Source organism: Ruditapes philippinarum, unplaced genomic scaffold (assembly GCF_026571515.1).
Source record: "Ruditapes philippinarum isolate M1 unplaced genomic scaffold, ASM2657151v2 ctg4465_1_1_1_1, whole genome shotgun sequence".
NCBI classification, from domain to species: Eukaryota; Metazoa; Mollusca; class Bivalvia; order Venerida; family Veneridae; genus Ruditapes; species Ruditapes philippinarum.
In genome coordinates, this window is record NW_026861191.1 from 1 (window position 1) to 21,755 (window position 21,755).

Here is a 21,755-nt window from a genome sequence, read left to right on the forward strand (position 1 = left end):
TGAACTAGTAAACTTTCACTATTTGCACCACGTGATGTTCATTAATTGAGCCAGGTTTTATTTTCCGAGTCCAAAAATCAATATCAAATCCATAATGTACTCCGGCTTGCCTCGTTTTCATTTTACAAATAAACAAAGCAGCACAAATTTATATCAAATCTGTATTGAAGTCGCAGTAACAAAGTTCTGTCAAAATGCTGATTCAATTCTGATATTCTATATCCTGAGCTTTTATCTGTCAAATCTTAATGGAACGAAATGCCAACCGAGTTCAATATAGGTTTCACAGCTGCGGACGTGTAGAACAACCTCATAACATTAACTACACATCTTATTGTAACGAATTGTTTCCACTTTACCCGGAAAGTTATAATATTACCCGGAAGAATGGAGGTTTTGTTCAGGTGATGTGATTTGTCTTTGATGAAACACTTCTATTTTTCTACTTCAGGTCGAGGTTGCCGACGCTATGATGGCATATTTGGAAACTGTCGACAATAGATATTACTTAGTCGGAACTCCCCCGGACATCCTCTGTAAGTGTTTTGTAAAGTGTCTTAGACTCTTTACAGAGATGCCTTTATTCTATCTAGAGTTTCTTGAAGTGATTTACTTTTTTTATTTCCAAAAATAATTATGCTGAATAATTCGAGTCAGCCTGGTCATGGCAGGTTTTAAGCGTTAATTGAATTATCTTGCCCCCACACCAATACCGGCGACTTAGCACTAATGAAAGCATCAAGCCTATCCCCCTAACACCGGCTCAAAAACCGGAGAAAACGCTGAATCTGTTTAGTGAACTGGCTTATGAGAAGTATGGGTAAAACTAAAAGTGACTAGAGGTGGAATTTTAAAAAAAGTAAGATAAAATGTAAAAGTTCAAGCTTTTTAGGGAAATCTTACAATTCAAAACGGGAGATCTTACAATTCAAAACGGGAGAACATATCGCAGTATTTGGCCCAAAATATATATCATTTATATTACAATGCCGATATAAAATGCTTGTAATTTCTCGACATTTCATTGGTTGACACGCACTGTATTTGTTTTGTTGTTCTTTTATCAATCGCAACTTTTCGGTCCTTTCCGTCAGTCTTCGGATAATATTATAGATAATAGGATGTTCCAATTGGCTCTATATGTCAATACCATCTTCTCGTCTGTTTCCGTCAAACTTCAAAAACGTCATGATCTTTACTCTCATTTTATTCCCCACAGACGCTGCATCAGGCGGTGCGTATGACTATTTCTACCTGGAAGGAGTACCCTATGCGTACACGTATGAATTACGACCACAGAGTGGAACCAGCAATGGCTTCGTTATCAGCCCTTCAAACATCCCAACTGCTGCAGAAGAACTGTTTATCTCATTGTGGGCGTTCGCAACCTACGACAATTTGAACTACGATTAAACCAAAGACAAAACTGCAGAAGCTGCGCAACATCAAGAAACATCCCTAGAAACTGGTCTTATGTTGTTATTAAATCTTCATTTATAAATAAAAAATGCCTTGAAGTGTTATATGTTTGTTAGTTTTGTTTGTTGTAATGTTTGTTGAAATGCACATTACCAGACCTTTGTTACACAGGTCCATACGTATGAAAAGCGCGAAAAAATAAAGTATATACTTATTTTATCTATGCGTACTGAATTTTAGCCATATTGCACTTGAATTTAGCAAGGTCATATCAACCGAAATACTAGAATATTTGTACAGCCAACAATATACCTTTCAATCAGGCTATATTCAGATATGGATAAGCAATCTGGGCTGACTAGATGCCATTACTCCATTTCATTTAATATATTAAAATGTTCAGCAAAGACCTTTTTGGGCGGTGCGGGACTATCTGCGCTTCACTACCGGATCAATACAAAGATTTTGTTTAAGCGCCACAATAGCGTGAGTTGTACATAATTTGAGATGGTTATGGTGCTAAAGGGCATGTACGTGAATTATCAATAATGATATTTACACGTACAAATGAAATATCAATAGTAATAACACGTAAATACTAATGAAATATCAGTACTTATAACACGTACTTATGAAATATCAATAATAATGATAATCATGATAATTCAAATAATGTTAATTATAATGATTATTATAGGATGTTATCATTTTAACCGTGATGAAGATCATATTAATGATAATAACAACACACAAACACCACTAACACCACCACAACCACAACAACAACAACCACAGCAGCAACCACTACAAAAAACAACAGAAAACTTATAATAATAAATCATCAACTAAAATGTATTTTTAATTAACGTTTTTATTATTTTCAACATAGCAACACAAAACATTTGTACATGTTCACTTTTGATTACACCTGGAGATTGTCAGTATTTTAAAATTAATCTCTTTGGAATTATCACAGTATCATTAAGCACGAAATTTACGTGCAGTTTTTGAGTATGAATTTATACTGTTGGGAATGATGCTTGTGTAGCGATACCGCACATGTTCTTGTCGTTTCTGGCCATCATGACGTAACCTCTATCTCCCCATGTGGTGCCCCAACTGTAATAATAATAATAATAATAATAATACATTGTAATAATAATAATAATAATAATAATAATACAAATAATACAAATAATAATAATTATACATTGTAATAATTATAATAATAATGATAAATTGGGAAAACGTCTTGCCGCTATATCAAGATGGAGAAAAATGTTGCAAAATGAAAGTTTGATTTAAATATTACTCATGAATAGAAATTTTCGGTAAAAATTATATTTATTGACAAAATCCAAAATACAAGATCGTTTATCATCATAAACAAATTAAACAGTTCTGGGATTGACATATTTTCATACATTAATTACATGAAAAATAAACTCAAATACTCTTTCGTAAATGACATTATACTAGTTGCTTCATATCAAAAGGTATGGTACCTGTTTTTAACAAGCCAGTAATCTTGTCCAGACTCACTACCATACCCTACGGCGAGAACGCCATGGTCAAGACGGATACTGCTGCATGCAGGTTCTTTGTAAACTCCACTCCTGAAACCATATCTCTAGATTATAATATGTCAAAGAAAACAAAAAGAAAACAACAATTTTAACAGAAGAATAAATAAATAAATAATTAAATATTTTAATTTTAAATGAATGAATGAATGAATGAATGAATGAATGAATGAATGAATGAATGAATGAATGAATGAATGAATGAATGAATGACTGACTGAATGAATGAATGAATGAATGAATGAAAACTATTTTAATCGAAAAGAAATCAAAATTAAAAAGTAAATAAATAAAAAAATATTAATCAAATAATTAAGTAATAAAAGAAATTCAAATCGATTATAAATAAATGAATAAATTGTTAAATAATAGATAAGACTGTTGGTTTGGGAAATTGTTGAACTATGTGTTGTATATTTTTATTTTAAAACCAACATTTGACAAATGACCATTTAATCACGAAGTTAACATTTATGTAACAAAACTTCTTCTAGTTTCATGACTAACATGCATATCATTCTGCACAGGGAAAATTACGGTAAAAACCCAGTGTCCATGACATTTTAATCTGAAAATCACAAACCTGTAGAGTTGGAAGGATCGGTGTCCGGCGTCAATGGCAACGGAAATTGGGCCTTCCATAGCAACGGCTTTTTGTAAATCAGACTCGCTTTCGTGTTCAATGTCCATACAGCTTACTTCAGTAGCACCAATATTGTCAGCCTTGAATCTACATAGACCGTCCTACAAGAAGAAAGAAATGGATTGACATTAATACTGATGCTTAAAATAATATGTCTCCAGATTTATGCCACTTTTCGTGAACATTAAATTTTCGAAAATGTATTTAAAAATTAATAATATTGTAAAGTTTACAAAGACACAAATTTTCAAATTGCAAATGGCAATTACAATCCAAGTAAAATAACGAAATAAGTTCAAAATACGCAAAAAAGCCGTTACTTAATTAGACACGTGGTAGAAATATGGTGATAAATACTGCAATATCAATCATAAATCGCACATAACATTTACAGTATTACTTGTATCGTTTAAACCTTTGTAAATTTTTCTCAAGTTTCATTTCTTTGGAGAGAAAAACCCACAAAACAAACAAACAAACAAACAAACAAAAAACAGTAATAAGCACCCCTCTAAGTACGATAAATTTATCAAGGAGAAGTAACTATAACACTCTTAAGCTATTTGTATTGTTCGAGTTCTTCCCCTTTGATAAAAAACTCCGCCGATTTAACAAAGTTCGTTTGTGAGCTAAGGGATTTGCGCCTTCTTTTAATCTTGGAGACTTGAGTGAATGTTCAAGGGATTTTACTATAAAAATACAATTTAATGAGCTACCAATAGCATATCGCCTTACCAGCCTTGCACTGATTTTCAGGCCAACCTGGCTCGTTACCTTGGCAGAAAGAATTTCGTTAGGTTTAAGCAGATTCAAAAGTCAAAACCCAGCTTAAATGAAAAACGATCTTAAAACCAAAAACTATAACTATGCCATGTCATATAGGCTCAATGTTGAGATTTAACTGGTTCTAACAGGTTAAAGTCCAATTTTGAGTCTTTATTGACGTGGCAAATAATAAATGTTTTATGTAGCCTAAAGCAAGTAAAGCCTACTCCCCTGCGCACCGGTCGAATGTTTCACTATTGCTGACTTTCTGTGAAGTTACGGTGGTGCATTCCCTGAGATGTGATTGGTGCGTACCTTAAGTTATACACAGTTAAACTATCAATATTGACTTAACCGGTTCAAGCAAGTTAAAGGCCAATTTTCAGCCTTTATGACATGGCAGGATCACAAAATATTTCTATGAAGCTCAAACACGGACTCACCCTTGGCTCGTATGGGTATGATTCTTCGGTATCAATTCCTTTGTTCTGGATGACGTAGGCAAAAGCTTGATCCATAAGTCCTCCCTTGCAACCATGGTTACCTATTTAAATATTAATAAATTTTAAATTATACAAAATCGCTGAAAAAAAAAAAAAAAAAAAAAAAAAAAAAAAAAAAACCCGGGCTTTTAAGAACTGGATGTAAAATAAGTTTATTATCTTATTTAATTCATTGATCTACAAAAGCATATCTATATCAATATTATGCAAATGAGAATTACCAACATGTACCTTCAAATTATAACCATAATTACCAATGATTGATTTTTTCATGTTTTTTTTTTCTTTTTAATTTGAACACATATCTTTGAGAGATCAAATTCACATTTTATTATAGACACAGTCAATACGATTACTGTAATGCTTTTCCGCCGAGAAAAATCTTACGTCGGCACTTATCGTAATACAATGTAAATCGGCCATTTCCGGATTCTTATTTTTTTCACAACCTTCGGTATTCAATTATTTTGAACTATTTATAACTGGAATTTAATACATAGGGATAAAGTATGAATGATTGTATTCATCAAATACCCATGATTTTGAAAAAAAAATGTTCCGGAAACAACCGATTTGCTACGATATTTGCCGATGTAAGAGTTTTGTGGCGGGAAAGCATTGTAGTGAGACTACCTTAAATAGCAAGTTATCACATAATACATTTGGTTGAAGTATAAAATGCATCATTTATTAAATAGACATGTCATTGTTTTAGGAAGTTGAATATAAGTATATAAGTAAATAGTTAACCTTCTCTCTCGGAGCAGTCCATTAGGTTTTTCTCGGACAGAGAGACGAGGTTTTGTGTCTTACGGAAGTGTTGTCCTTCAAGAGATCCGGTTGCGGAGAACGACCAGCAAGAGCCGCATTGTCCCTGAATTAACAAGTTTTGTTAAATGAATGAATAAGCGGCTGAACGAACAAACAAAACAACAAAGGAAAAACTCATAATTAATGAATAAGTTTGTTGATTTAAGTAAGGCTGACACTGTTTTAATTTTCGGCTTTTATTGTTTAGGGATAATACCTCCCACCTCCTACCCGTGCATATTTTCTGTAATAAGCATGCACGTCCGTTGAAAGTTAGTTAACTAGATCTAGATAGTTTCCTCACATGGACAAATTCGTATTCCCTGGCGGGACTCGAACCTAAGGCAGAGAGCTCGAGGGAGGCGAATGTTAGAAGTCTTAGACATAACATGTTTGCATCAATGGGTTCCGTTTTTAGGGGCTGCTACACAATGCAAGCAAAAGATACGAATGCATAAAAGATATTTTATGATTGAACAGCATACCTGGTTCTTGATTGGTGTGACGTAGCCTTTGTCCCTCCAGTCAACGGTGTCGGGGAGGTCACTGACTTCAATGTTGTTAGGGGTCATATAATGTCCGCAACGTGAAACAGCAGTAGCGTTGTGTTTGTAGCCATTCATAACAGCGACGAATTCCTTGACTCCCTTAAAATAGGAAATAAAGTTTTCAAAAATTACGTCATATAAATGTGATATACGAAATCACACGCCGTTTGATTACTTTGTTTAATGTTGAAAAAGGCATGTATGGCTTTCCATAGAATGAAATTAAACAAAGCCTACCATGTCAGCATATTCGTTCATGCCAAGCCAGAATGTGTGCACCCCTCTATCAGCCTGAAGATTGTGCGACTGTACATACTGTAAATTGTCCTCCCACAGAAGCCGTCTGAAAGACATATTCACTGTTAGAGAAAGTATGGAAAGCCGGCTGAGTCTTATTCATATTTGTTACACGAGAAACATTTTGTAGAACAGTCTGTTTTTTTTAATAAATGAAATTCGGATAAGATGAGTAAAAGTAATTAATAAGTGAGATTAAAAAAAGGATTGGAACACCACACTAAATACCGTATTCCGGTATATACCGGACAAGGCGCTTGAATAATAAAATGCTAAAATCTTGCCCTTTCACCCAACGGAAAGAACTTTAAAAGGTCTTATTCATCTTTTCACACCGATTCATGTATCACAATGAAAGAAAAGTGTAAAAATCGGCGAAGAAAACGATATTTGTCTATTTTGTGATCATGATTTTTGCAAGCGTCTATAGGTACTGATCATTTATTGAGTTAAATCCATAATTAATAAATTTTAAAGTCTATATATGTGTTATCACGCTGGTTTTATGCTTTATTAAAAGCCGATTTCTAAAACCAATGGTTTGCTAACGAAAATTTAACTTCCACTGCCAATATTGTGAACATAAGCAGGGGATAACATATCTCAAAGACTGTTAATTTTGACTATATGGATCCAAATGCGTGTCTTCTACAAGGTGGTCCCTGCTACCACAAAGAGTGAAGTAGTTAAATGGATAATCAGCGAGTACGATACCTTAAAGATTCCTCTTCTTTTGAGACGTAGTTCTTCTTGTGTGTGACCTTGTACGCCTCCCACTCGCTGTCCAGGGACTTGTCAAATGGGGCGCCAAACACGGCGGCGATTATACAAACTGCTACTGTAACACGGAACATCTAAAAAATAAAATAAAAAATAAGGTTGAATAAATTATTTATGACTGTAATACGGAGGTATTTTACTATAATTATAACTTATTCCTATAACACGGAGTTAATAAATGTAACGGCTTTGTAATGTTATCGGAAGGCTAAAAGGAACTAACTGACCGTGTCCCCTAAAAGTTGTTTGACCGAATAAGTGACTGATTGATTGATTGATTGGTCGATTGATTGGTTGGTAAGCTGATGGTTTAGATATTTGTTTATCAATTACTTAAAATTCATGACAGAATGATTTTACGTTTTATCTTTTATTTTTAGCAAACCAGTATGAACTAGTATGATTTTAAATGTTGAGATATGCCTTTAAAACGATGTTTAATATTTAGAACAGAATGTCACTCATATGACATTAATTTTATGGTGTTATCAGCAGATAAAAGTTCATTTTAGTAAAGTTATCAACGTAAACTTTGGATAACAGTTTCTGTTGATTACCTAATTTCAAATTTTATGAAAGGTTATCACATTACGGTAGTAAATATTTATACAAGAAAAATTAGCTAGTCGCTAGAATGAAAACTATGCTGTGTATTGTCCGCCTAAAGTATTTATAAAAATCCCACTTTAAAAGTTCGGACACATTCGGGAAAATTCGTCACTTTCCGTATTCAATTTTTATTGTTATCACAAGGTGCTTAGTTGATTGTCGTATGACACGCAAATAGGCGGACAATGTCGAATATTCACGATAATTATCTTTTTTTTTTAATGCTAAAATACACTTAAAATTAAAACAATTTAAATACAATATATGTTATCGAACTTTAAAACGTTTTCAGCATTTCAAACGTCGAATTTAATCGTATGGTTGTTTAAAGGCCGATTATGCTTCAGTAATGTCATCATTTTTTATTTATAAAAAAAAAGAAGAACAAAAAAATGGGTATTTTATTACAGTAACAATACTGTACTTCTAATTTTAGGACATAGACACTAGCTGCATTGTGCCCCTTTAGCTATTTTGGCAATGGACATAATTATATTGATTTACTATTTTTATATTTTACATGCTCAATTATTAAAACTGTTTGCCGTTTCTTAAGGATTATTTTGGATTTCTGAGACTTAATGTGCCTTTAAAGTAGATTGCAAACATATCCGTGAACGGTCATTATTTCCTGTCTGCTAACTGGAACAAATCACGAATCAGGTGTGATGTGAAAAAATTATTGGTGTGACCAGAGTAGTGTACACAACTAAGGCATCTTAAATAAAATGGAGACGTCAAATTCATTTGTTCATTTGTTGAATCGCGCGATTTTTCTTTTAGAAATAATTGTATATCTAAATCTACGATGTTAAAGTGCCAAAATTATATACTGTACATGTATAAACACTCTAATATAACAAAATGATACCTGTACCCTTGGTCAGCGGTATACAACATATAAGATGTATACTAATGAGCGACCAGTGGAGTCATTTTCATCCCGCCTGATCATGGCCTGCACTGTTCGCTATTCGGTCATTACATATTTTGAAATAGTCCCTCAAAATGATGAATGGTTTCGTCCATAATAAAAGATGGACAAGTCCATTTAAGATATTTAGCGAAATATTGGTTCAGACATACACTCTTAACAACTTTATAAAACGTTTCGTCTTCCATCGGGTATTTTGAAGAAAGAAATTCTTATGCCCCAAGCCTATTAAACGGATAACATTACAATAAGAGAAATGAAATGCAGTACGAGGGCCGACTTATCAATTTATTGATTCTGCACATTATAAAAAAAGTCTTTTTTGTCTACTATATTGATTTATCTTAATTAGAGGTCTTTCAGAAAATAAATTATTTTAAAAATTCACCTTTCGCCCTGCTATAGAGATCATTCACTTCACTACATGTATATAATATTGTTACTACTTTTACTACTAACACAGACTCGATCGTCCGCACTATTAATATCAATGACATACTTTACTATACATGTTTTCATTGTTGTTATTTTTCATCTCTGTTAGATTACTTTTGCTTATTGTAAAAAAAAACCAACAAACGAATAATATTAACAGTTGATAAACTATATTTATTTTTGTGTATGGAAAAATTCTTCTGTCATTTTTTGTCATATTATGTTATTAATATCCAGTGCATGTATTTTTTTCTTTTTTATAGTAACAGGTACGCCTCATTTCTTATAGTACTAATCATTTTGGTTTAATCCACATGTGTTTAAATAGTATAGTACTTTTGTAATGTCTGTTATCATGTAATTGTGACCATTGACCACATAAAAGGATTTTGTTTGTTTTGTTTGTTTTGATTGTTTGTTAACATACACACGTGTACCTTCAAATCTTAATTCACCCTTTACAAAATAAATACTTACCAATTTGAAAACAATTAATACAAATAAATGCAACTTTAAAGACCCATTATGCTTCTGAAATTCCTTTTGTGATGAACACATTTTATTTTTTGGTGTTCTGATATAGTTTCCAAATTGATACACCTTGGCCATTTACATGAACTATCCTTTGCTTCTGTTGCTATTTGGTAATAAGTGCAGTTATAGTGATTCATTTTTTGTATGGATGTTAAAATACTATCATGGTTATATTTTTCTACTTTTATATAAAAAAATATCACATTCAACAAGAATTGTTCCGTTGAAAAGGATCTAACGTCTTAAAAATCCATGTTAGCACATTCTAATGAGGAAAGATTTATTTGTTTCTGAAGCACAATGTGCCTTTAAAGAATACGAATATTATATATTTCAATTTTGGACATGGTAAGTAAAAGTTTTATAACGTTTAAATAATGGTTTAAGAGCATGTACGTTGCTTATCACCTGAAAAAAAGCAGCACTGAATGTAATAAAAATCGTCAAATGTAAAGAAATAGTATTTTGACTTCCACACAAAATACTTAAATCGCGAAAACTGTACTAAAATTGTACTAATTGCCAAAATGCAAACGGAAACAAAAGATTAGGTTTAGTTAATTGTTAATCGATAATATTTTGGAAATTGTAATAGGCCGCCAAAGTTAAAAAGCAATTAAAAATAAAACAAAAAACATTTCTGGGGGCATACTGAGCCTTTAAAAAACGAAGACGATATTTTATTATAACTACAAACACTTCCACGAAATGACTGTTGAAAAAAAACCACTTTAAAACACACACAAAAATTCGCTTACCTTTAGTCAGGTTTTCTCTGTACGTCCGGATCTAAATTATTAACTGAAAACCAAAGTCTTTATATAATCTAACTTTAGATGTTCACATGACAACTATGTGACTGAACAATTATATGTGAACATCACGTGCAAAACACCACGAGCAGAAAATCATATGATTCCTACATACAATAATTATATCTCGGGTACAACAATGTAAGACAGTACACGGATGGTTTGAGATAAATCATTATCAAATTTAGATGTAAATAGATATACAGATAAAACTAGCGGTGTTGTATGAACGTGAAATCTTGGATATGAATATGACCTAAATCTTGGACTCGAATATTTGAAGATTGAATATGATGCGAATAACACTCACTCACTCACTCACTCACTCACTCACTCACTCACTCACTCACTCACTCACTCACTCACTCACTCACTCACTCACTCACTCACTCACTCACTCACTCACCCACTCACTCACTCACACAAATTATAAATAAATAAATAAATTAAAATAAATAACGAACAAACAAAAAAAAATATGCAAATAAGCAAATAAATAAATAAAACAAATCAAAATAAACAAAAAAAAACGAATAAATGAATAAATAAATAAACAAATAAATAAATACCCGTTCTTTACAATTGTATTTTAAATAATGGATAAACTATGTACACTGATAAATCACATTATCTTCTCCGGATCATCATTTTACAAGATTTCAAGGACCTGTAGTCGAAAAAACTTTTATAGCGAATGGCTTTTTCAGTCCACACCCCCGGGGTTATGTAGGGTCCGTTAAGGTTGGCATAGTAACAGCTGTTGTACCACCAGCCACCCTGAAACTTCACGGCACAGCTAGCACCATACTTGTCTACATCGTGGTCATAGGTTGAAAATGCCTGCCCATTGTGGTACGGTCCAACGCTTTCACTGACCCACTTGGAAACTTGTAAATAGAAAATGATCCGAATTTACTAAAATTGCATTAAATATGATTTCCTAAAGCGCATTCACTGACTGTCAAAGAAGAAATTGGAATACACCTCCCTTAGATTTGGAATCCTTTGAACTTGTAAAGTAAGCAAATTCGAATTATATAAAATGCTTAAATAATAATAAAATTTTCGCCTGCGTAGAAATGATAATGTTAAGATATATTCGTAGACATGTTTACTAATACTGTTTTTAAATAAATAAATAAATAAATAAATAAATTTATGAATTAATAAATTAATAAAAAAGAATATTTGTACTAAAGAATTGTCTTCAAAAATCATTGTATGAAGATGTTTTTTTCTGTCAGTGTTAAGTATTTATTAAAATAAAAAAAAACAACAACTTTAGTAGTTTTGTTACATTCACGACTCGCACTACTGGTATATTGCAAGTATTTGAACAAAATATTATCATATTTTTTATGTCGCGGGACGGCTTATCAATGTCCGTATTATTATGTCCCGGTTCAAATATTGTCCAGCTACAGTGTACACTTTTTTGACAACATTTATTTTAAATATAAGGATTATTTTTCAAGGATATTTTAATTTGTGCACTTACTCCTCAATGATCCTATAGTGGCACCGACATTGAATGTATACGCAGGCCCTGAAGATAGACTGAACTTCTCGAACGTTTCGAACCCTTTCGAGCCATTTACGGCTTCCAACTCTATACGAAGGTCTGTAAGGCCTTGGCTGGCCAGCTCTTGAATATCTCGCAATCCTGTCAATATAGAATCATAAGTACGTCAAATGCTTGATAATTTCGTGTAAATTCGTGCAGATTCGTTAATTTCCGTAATGAACTTCTATTTTTAGATTAAGCGGCAAACAAATTTTGTTACAGCGCAGGGTCGTATGGATTATCATGAAAAAAACTACGGGAAGTGACGAATGATGTCGAAAGCTAACGAAGTTTTACTAATTTGTCAAATTGTTTTACATAATATGACAATGTATGATAACATACATGACATACATATAAATATTAAGAGAAAATCAAATCGTCCGCAGGACATTTAATATAAGTTTGGAAAGATATTTAACTGGAGTTAACAGTAACAACAAAACAACACTGGCCCCTTTCATCCGCAACTCGATACAACTCCATTTAATGACACATTTGAAATTAACTCCATAAAATCTTCTTTTTTTATCTATTTAAAGGGAAATTTCAGCCTTTTTCATACGACGACATTTTTCAAACACAACTTTACCTCTACACCGCTGTTAAGTATACACAAGACTTTGCGGACTCATGTTATCAAATTCATGAAGTTGAAATCTTGAATAATTCATGAAGTTGAAATCGTGAATTCGTGAATTTGAAATCTTGAATTAATGAAGTTGAAATCGTGACTTCGTGAAGTAAAAATTATGAATTTTACGAAAATGAAATCGGGAATTCATGAAGCTGAAATGTTCCCGCCAGTCTTAAATTGAGGGGGATTAACTGTAACTGTCGCAAGTATGTATGCAAGACTAAAGTGCATCAAAAAAATTGTTGCGTTCAAAGCAGATGAAAGAATTACAGCGTCGAAACACTGAAGCAACATTTTAAAAAAAATGAATTGTCCTTTGCTAATATTTATACTAAACTAGCCTTACCAAGCCAAAATTCTGTACTCAGATCACCGAAGCCATTGTCATACTGGGAGAAATTTCTATAGAAATCCACTGATCCATCAAATCGGTACTGTATGACCTGTGCAAACATGTAATATAATGTAATATGTTTTACAGAATTACCTAAAAAGTATGTAAATGGCCAGTTATTAAAACTAAATTAAATTTATTAACTTTAAAGCAACATACAGAAATTCTAGTGTTATATACGTTTATACAAGAACACAAAAATGACAAAATAAAAGTAATGTAATGTAATGCAATGTTAAGAGATTTAATGTTCATTTCCGTCTAAGCAATAACACAATATCACATAAGCAAGAATGTTAAAGGCCCATTATGTCTCAGAAACATTTTTATTTTTATTTCTCAAAAACATTTTAATTTTGTTGTACTTTTATAGTATCCAAAAAGTTACTCATTGGCTAATTACCTGAACAATCTGTTTGATTTGTTGCTTTTTAGCAATAAGAACAGTTATAATGAATAAGTATTTTGTATGGAAGCCAAAATACTACTTTGTTTACATTTTTCAACTTTTGTGACAAATTATTTCACATTTTATCGCTACTTTCTTCAAGTAACGAGCTTCTACATTCGCTAAAATCACTAATGAAACATTATAAAATTCATGTTCGCCCTTCCTAAAGAAGAAAATTTTATTTGTTTGTGCGCATTATGTGCCTTTAAATATAATGTATTGTATTAAAATACGTTTTATGTAAAACTTTTTTTTTGCAATTTTGAACAAAAAGCACGTAAATGATACGAATTTGAAATTTACGAAAGAAAGCTTGTCTAGACTTTCACATTTTTTTGGTCTAATGACCCGGTACTTTTGATCCACACACATATTTTGACAATTTACTCTCTTTTCTTTTCAATAACACTTAACTAGTAACAGATAGAACAACAAAACACCAGGCTATCTGATTTGTACGAGAAGCGTAACGATAGAGAAATCATATTTAGCTGTTCGTACATTGGTAACATGTTGCAGGGGTTTCATATTGTGACGCCAGGGATTTGCCAATGGTACAAAAAAAGAAAAAAACATCAAAACACTCGGGAATCTGGTATATACTCGGGGACCCGAACATCCCACCCCCTAGTATGAATCAGATAGCCTCGTTCGTCGGTGCTATTTACGAGTATAGGACATAACTTACCGTCCATCCTCCATTGTCAGTGCTCATATCACAATACACATTGATGGTTCTCCTTGATTGCCACAAATTTACTGTGTACACACCACTTTTAGGACTTCCTCTTGTTCGCATGATATCTTTGCAGTCAGTAAAAACTGAAACAATTATTTTATATTATCAATTAATTGAATATGATATCAGTATACTAAGGAGAGCAGATTAAAAGTGATGAATGGTAGCTGAAAGAAATAAATGGCATAGGCTTCATGTTTGTATTATTTTTTTTTTTCAGCTGGAGAAGTATTGCACTTTGCATTACCTGTCATAAACATACACAAAGTTGAGAAATACAGAATCCCTAAAGACAGCCTAACAATGCAAAATTTAAAATGTTTCACGCTTGGTTAAACTGAGCCTGTGACATTCAACCTTTTGCTTTTGCAGGCTTGACTTAACTGAGCCTGCGATTTTCAAGTTTTCGCTTTTGCAGACTTGATTAAACTGAGTCTGCGATATTAAACCATTCGCTTTTGCAGGCTTGGCTAAATTGAGCCTTCGATAACTAACCTTATACTTTGGCTACTTTTGCTTTTAAGGCATATTCCCAATCCTTTATTAAAGAAAGATAGTGTTACTGTGGCGACTCCACAGAGGTTTTCGACATGACCGTACAGGAATAATGTTTGGAAATAAATGGTTCATTTGATGTTGGCCTCAACCAATAGTTTTTGCACAAAATTTAGGATCATTGAATTTCGTTCATTTTTACTCACTTTTTCCTGAATAATTATTCTATTTAGTAAGAAATGACACGGAAGACGCATTTGAATCCCTTAGTTATTGTTAAAATTCTGTTCTGTTTTATTAACATTGACTTCCGCAGAATTCTACAGCAAATTTACCATCATACCATCGCTATGTCCACACAAATTTCTGTTACAAAGATTTGTTGCACAGCATTTGTGACATGATTGCGTTTGTCGTTCTGAAAGTGACCTTCCCACGATTGTACTTGGTATGTTCCCTTGATTCCTACATTCCTGTCAAATATGAAAACATAATAAATCTATTTTGTTTGACATTGCGTTGGAAATATATTTGTTTTTGACATGTATCCAATAGATGATAGTGCAATTTGTTGTGGGAATGGATATTAAGATGAAAAAATATATAAAGCTATTTACCCCTTAACAATACCATAGATATTCCATCTTTTCAGAAATTATTAACAGCACATGTACAGTTTCAGTCTCATTTGTAGTTTCAATTCAGTTTATTTCTCGTAATATAGGCCTCTGGCCCAAAATACAAAGTACGAAAATACAATCAAACAATAGCGAGATAAATTGCAAATACATTTGTAGCTAAATGTAATGAATTTAATTATAAAATGATTATACACTATTAAGCTCTTCCTGCCGTATATTTATTGCATGATATAAATATTTATAAACTGCACAGAAAAGTACTGAAATATCTGTGCCTTAACAAGGTTGCCAAATAGGTATGAAAATCTCTAAAACTTCCATGAAACAAATATCTGGAAAGAATGGGCCTTTACAGAAAAGGAGCATACCAATTTAAAGGATTGTAATCATTGTATGACATAATACAAATGTACAGTGGTTTCCTATATACTCTCTGAACAAGATATAATACCTGAATGTTAGCACATCCTAGATCAAAGGTCTGTTGTCCCCCAGTATTTGTCCGATTGTTATAGCACACCTTGAAATTAACAAAGAAAGATTTATATATCATACTGTATAAAATAACCTCGGTTCCAGTCTGTAATTTTTTTAAAGTACTTCATCATGTTCAGTTTGGCAATTCGACGTTGATATTTTCAAATAGGAGCAAGTATGAAATAGCATGTATGTTATGAATTATTGCCTGAATCTCAGGCTATGTATAAACGTTTACGTTATCAATGTAATAAAGTACGATTTGATTATCTGTTTTCTTTACACGATCTGAATTATAAAATACTTTACTGCAAAAAACTCCTGATGCACACATTTTCGAATTTTGTGGAAACGTCAATTTAACGTCACGAGTTTGAGATCCCGCGAAATATAATTGTCTCCCGTGAGACGTTTTTGAATGTCATGACTTGCATTTCCCTTTTTTGTTGTGCAAATTTACACAATCCACGAATCAAAATATCAACGAAAATGTCCTTTTCTGACAAAACGTCATGCCCATGGACTTAAGTTAATTTATAGTTTTAAAATTGTTTTTTTAAATGTAAAGAATTAAGTTTTCAACATTGATAAAAAGGAAACTAATGTTCATGTATGCTTATATTATTATAATAGGAAGTAGTACAAATATTAATATCAAAGTAAAATATACTATATATTGATATACAGTGATACAGTGTAAACTTTTAAGAGCGACTCGCTGATTTAATACCTGCCCACTCTGACACGTGGTTTTAGACACACACGAGCTGAGATCCGTCACTCCGAAACATGTAAAACACCCCAATGAGGCTAAAAATAGAAACATTTGTAGAAAACAACAACAACAAAACTATTTAAGATATACAATGCTCATCTTTGAGTAAAATGTTTTTATCTTTTAAATTTATAAAAAACTATAAAATTCTTACTTAATATGTCTTTTTTTAATTAAACAATGTAAAATGTGTATTGGAATCTGCATTCTTTATTACGGGTCAAATAAAGTTTGTCCTTTCTAAAAAAATTCAATAACAATAAAAAAATGCTAAATTTTAATATGACATTATATACTGAGTCTCATACATTTGTATTGAGGCCTCATATAGTAGGAAGAGTTTGAAACATAACATAAATTATCTACTCTGTGTGTAGTCGAAACATGTTGATATTATATTTACAAAGAGACAGGACAGGGTAGCAATTGTCAATATTTTTAAAAATCAAATTTGAGTATGATATGTCTTTATGTTTATTGCTCCGAAAAAACACCTAAAAATCTATGAATATCTATTATGAACAGCTTTTTTGATAACCTCAAAAGTTAGAGAAAAAGACAATCTTTTAGCGATTTCAATTTTAAAACTAGTCTGACCTTTACGTTATTCGTGTTTCAAGACATACCAAAAACATGAACTTTACACGAAATTATCTCTTTTTTGAAATACAAAACTCGAAAATATTTCCAGTCATATCGCGGTTAAAACTTAAATAGGAGCCCTTTTCATATGTCGGCACACGTGTCATTTTCCAATGGTACAGTTTTATTCAAAGTGACTGGTAGGCTTTTCTATCGCATGGCAACACTTAGATAATACAATAATACATATTCACTGGTTATCTTATTTACACTAAAAACACATGTTTTGTACTGTGTCCTATTTCATCCACAAAAAATGTCACTATTTCCCGCATAAGAGACTCGAGAAATTTTAACATTCGATAATTATCGCCTAAAATGGCGAGCCTAATACTTAATTTCGTATGAATTAAACTTCGCTAGTCTCTCATGCGATAAATAGCGCTTTTCCACACCATATGAAACTAAGACGCTAATTATCCAGGGGAATCTGTTATAAGTGCAGGAAAGGCGCAGATAAACATTATTGTACTGATAAAAGGTGGAACCTCCATCGTAGGGCTTTGAAGGGTTTGGCAAGACAGTTTTGACACGACGGTGGTGCATGTTACATGATGAAAAGCAAAGAACATGCATGATATATATATCATGTAAACCAAGATTACCTTATGCTGGAGGGTTGAAATAATAAGATTAAAATAGAGAAAAAACAGAATCCCTAAAGAACGCACAAAATGACAAAATTGAAAATGTTGCAGGCTCGGTTTGATTCAGCCTGTTAATGAACGGTAATGGAAAGTGCAAGTTACTGTCCACACCCCTAGCACCGGCTTAATCAGAATTCAACATTTAAACATGAAAATGGTGAAAGTTTTAATTTAGAAACATCCGCAGATGTATTCACACGGCGGTTATCATGGAACCATCTAAGTTGAAAAAGGCCAAATAGAAGAAACTAAAAGTACTACTGAACATGCATACACAGCATAAGTACTGTGTATGAAAAAGATTTATGTCCGTCACTGTGGTGAAACAATTATTTTAACTCAAAACACATTATCTCACCTGCAATAGGATACTCATATGCAAGAAGTACTATGATAGGCATCAAACCTGCAAACAAAAAAAAATGTTAAAAAAAGAAAATGATAAATAAGTAAGCATCATTTTAGTTCAAGTCAAAATAAACTTGAGTTGATTGTTACGTTTATATTGTCAATAATAAAATAAGATTGTTTGATTATTTATCTCGAATCTCTTGGTTACTGTTCTGTTGATTTTTATATACAGCGATATAAGCTTCAAAAAGTTAAAAACGAATGATAATACAGCAAACGTCGGAGAGAAAACAAAATTAATAAAAATTACAGCTGTATGTGTACATGGTTTATAATATAAACATCACGATTATCCAATGAAAAGCGACGTTGCAAGTGTGCATTATTTCAGGTTTACATAAATACTGTATCTTTTACAAGTATACTAAATGAAGTCATATCAAGGTTGTTTACTGATGTTCAAATCATCAGACCAGAACAGAATAGACGCTCAAATCATCATCATACAGGAAGTATAATTATGTCTAAGACCAATTTGGCAAGGAAATTATTATTGTCCAGTAGAGTAGCTTAATTTGTTTGTAGACAATCTTGTAAACAAATGTTATCTAGACAATACATTACACTATAAGGTCAAAATGTAGGCTTTGTCATTCTGTCAAAGACAAAATGAAATCACGGATAAGATATAAGTCATTTGCAATGGCAACAACTGATGTTTTCGTGTTACAAAATAACGAATTAATATTAATTTAAAAATAAAATGGTTAAATTTATCTTTTTAGTAAGTTTAGATTTTCTGTTTGTCTTCTTTAGATTTCTTCTAAAATTCTAATGTTGTGATATTTTATATTGATATACTACACGAGAGACTGTTTCATGTTAACATTTTAATTTGTACCAACACAAGTTAAAATGATACCTGAAAACAATATCAGGTAAAATATGGGCAATAAGGCTTCTTAGATTTGGTCGTAGGTCCTCCTATGTTGTTAAAAATGACTGCGATGTCATAAGACCACCACTGTGTTTTTCAAATGTTTAAATCTTATGCAATGTAACATCGAATTATTCAAAGTAATCACCGAAATCTTATATTAAATTACATACGTACGTGAAAACTCTTCCCGTTTGCAAGTCATTATTAAGATACTATATGATAATAGAACATCACTATATTTTCATATTTAATCTTATTTTTCAATGTCAATGCCTATTTTAAGTAGGCCACATTGCTTATCTCATTAATGACTCTTTTACGAATATACCGTAAACTAAGGGAACTTTGCAATACATATGACTGAACTATTGGTTTTTGTCTTTAGACATTAAAAGTTACCATCTTAATTTGTGAGAGAGAGGAGGAAAAATTTCAAACTCTTTATGCTTATGTTACTGATTAAATTGTATGTAAAAACGAAGAAATGATTTATATGAAAAGTGATGAATAGATTATCCACATTTTCATCAGACGTATTTGTAATAAATTTATAAAAACTAATTTATGTTTTCCATAAGTATTCATTCATGCAGCAGTTTGTGTGACATTTCCTTAACTTCGCCATGCTGTTGACTTTTCTTACATGGTTAGATACAGGTAAACTCCAATAATGCGAAATATAACCGACATTACAAAATTAATGTATACATGGTTTCAAGGATCTGCAACCTAATGCAAATGTACATAAACGTATACTTTTGTAAAAATAAATACATACTAGGGGTTTCCTTTATAATGTCGTTGTCGGTCGAGTATAACCTTTATTTGTTTATTGTAAATGTATGATATTACAAATGAATTTGCACAAAGACACATAAACAAGTTTGATGTAGGTACAGGTTTATTGTTATCTATAGTATAGTGTCCGATATAACAGGTCGTTTTATTTGGTTTTCCTCGTTCTTTCCCGAAGCTATATCACCGTACATATCCAGTAACGCAGGAATGTGCAAATAACTTAAAAGTAACACTGAATCTGTACAACTCTATTGCCAAAACGAATAACACAGTAAGTGAACGATCAAAATATTGTATTCTAAATCAAATTAAAAGAAATGAATATTAAGCGCATACGGCTGACACGACATTATACTTTAACCAGCATGACATTTTTTGGGGAATATGTTTTCTTTATTCATTCGTGAGAAAGACAACCTGATTACCGTTTAGAAGGTGACTTTTGTGTTTCATCAAATAAATATGTTCATTTAATACATTTAAAACATGTTTTGTAATATTATGTATACCTAAGACATTTGTCAAACTACAAGTGTCGTATAACAATAGAAGGAAGCTGGTTAAATAAGATTAAACTACTTTTAATGAGATAACCACCGTTGCTTCACTGAGTTTTTCACGAAATCAGCGCTACCTCATAAAAATGGTTTCAATAACGGTTTATCTGCTCAATTAAGTGTCATATGACAAAAGTAGATTGGAAAATGTCTCAGGTACACCGAATAGAAAAATGTCGTAAAGTAATATGTATGTTATTGTACCTAAAGATATCAATGAAACTAAAATTCGCCATCAATAAGCTAGTAAGGCCGTCATTTCACGTATGATCTTGTAAAAATTAAACATTTTGAAATTCATGGAAATATTTTTGATGAGGTTGAAAGTATAATGTCTCAGCAACCATATGCGCTGATTCATTACTTCCGATTTGGTGTACAAGAAAAAACTATTGGTCCAATTACTTAACGCGGTGCTCGTTTTAGCCACTAAATAACACAATTCTGCGTTACTTTTGTACAATTCCTGCGTCATTTGCACATGCCTGCTTTACTGGATATACACGGTGTATATTTGGTCCTGAAACCAGATATTTGTTATAATCGAAAGGGTTTTCTTTAAATCGTAGGTTATAACAGATAATTCCTAATTGTCTCAAACTAATGAATAAAATTATACCAGAACTAATAACACAAATAATTAATCTTGTATTATATTAACTTGAGTTAGATACCTTGACGAATGCAATTAATTCTTAAAATTGTGCTGGTATTGCACTGTTTTGTACTGTTCTTTATATTTCTTAACGTTGTTTTTGTTTTATTTCAATTACCAATGAAAATGTAACTAACTAGAAACAAATTAAGTTTAAAAGTAAACGAACTCGAAAACAATCTTGATACAAGAGTTACATCTGTTTAGACAAAGTTTAAAAATAAAGTCTTGTTAAATGTAAAGGAATTGTATTGGTAATAAAGTTTAGAAAAATAAGCTTAAGATCAATTTAAGTATAATCAGAAAATTAAACCGCTAGT

The 21,755-nt window shown here is 32.0% G+C and overlaps 3 protein-coding genes across 3 annotated transcripts; 1 reads left to right on the forward strand and 2 right to left on the reverse strand.

Annotated features, from left to right (window-relative positions):
• Positions 1–450: 450 nt before the first annotated feature.
• Positions 451–1,523, forward strand: LOC132714802 (carboxypeptidase O-like). Its single transcript, XM_060697728.1, has 2 exons — positions 451–536; positions 1,220–1,523. The coding sequence occupies exons 1-2, from the start codon at positions 470–472 to the stop codon at positions 1,411–1,413; spliced, it is 261 nt and encodes an 86-aa protein (XP_060553711.1). The 5' UTR covers positions 451–469; the 3' UTR covers positions 1,414–1,523.
• Positions 1,524–2,272: 749 nt separating this feature from the next.
• Positions 2,273–10,779, reverse strand: LOC132714800 (procathepsin L-like). The gene is made up of 9 exons (XM_060697726.1): positions 10,619–10,779; positions 7,283–7,422; positions 6,509–6,614; positions 6,209–6,370; positions 5,664–5,787; positions 4,854–4,954; positions 3,586–3,746; positions 2,925–3,035; positions 2,273–2,538 (listed from the first exon to the last, which is right to left on the reverse strand). Exons 2-9 carry the CDS (start codon positions 7,420–7,422, stop codon positions 2,439–2,441), a joined length of 1,005 nt encoding a protein of 334 aa, XP_060553709.1. The 5' UTR covers positions 10,619–10,779; the 3' UTR covers positions 2,273–2,438.
• Positions 10,780–11,246: 467 nt separating this feature from the next.
• LOC132714803 (fibrinogen-like protein A) lies at positions 11,247–16,877 on the reverse strand. The gene is made up of 7 exons (XM_060697730.1): positions 16,801–16,877; positions 16,045–16,113; positions 15,296–15,425; positions 14,407–14,540; positions 13,220–13,316; positions 12,171–12,335; positions 11,247–11,559 (listed from the first exon to the last, which is right to left on the reverse strand). Exons 4-7 carry the CDS (start codon positions 14,515–14,517, stop codon positions 11,300–11,302), a joined length of 633 nt encoding a protein of 210 aa, XP_060553713.1. The 5' UTR covers positions 14,518–14,540; positions 15,296–15,425; positions 16,045–16,113; positions 16,801–16,877; the 3' UTR covers positions 11,247–11,299.
• Between the last annotated feature and the right edge of the window lie 4,878 nt (positions 16,878–21,755).

Bases quoted from the DNA above. Each gene is read 5' to 3' on its own strand.
- LOC132714802 (XM_060697728.1), top strand. From the start codon at position 470: ATGATGGCATATTTGGAAACTGTCGACAATAGATATTACTTAGTCGGA. The intron at 537-1,219 runs GTAAGTGTTTTG...TATTCCCCACAG, and splicing joins AACTCCCCCGGACATCCTCT to ACGCTGCATCAGGCGGTGCG.
- LOC132714800 (XM_060697726.1), bottom strand. From the start codon at position 7,422: ATGTTCCGTGTTACAGTAGCAGTTTGTATAATCGCCGCCGTGTTTGGC. The intron at 3,747-4,853 runs GTGAGTCCGTGT...TTCTTCTTGTAG, and splicing joins CATACCCATACGAGCCAAGG to GACGGTCTATGTAGATTCAA. The intron at 2,539-2,924 runs GTACCATACCTT...TTATTATTACAG, and splicing joins TACTGGCTTGTTAAAAACAG to TTGGGGCACCACATGGGGAG.
- LOC132714803 (XM_060697730.1), bottom strand. From the start codon at position 14,517: ATGCGAACAAGAGGAAGTCCTAAAAGTGGTGTGTACACAGTAAATTTG. The intron at 13,317-14,406 runs GTAAGTTATGTC...ATGTTTGCACAG, and splicing joins CTGACAATGGAGGATGGACG to GTCATACAGTACCGATTTGA. The intron at 12,336-13,219 runs GTAAGGCTAGTT...CTATATTGACAG, and splicing joins GAGTACAGAATTTTGGCTTG to GATTGCGAGATATTCAAGAG.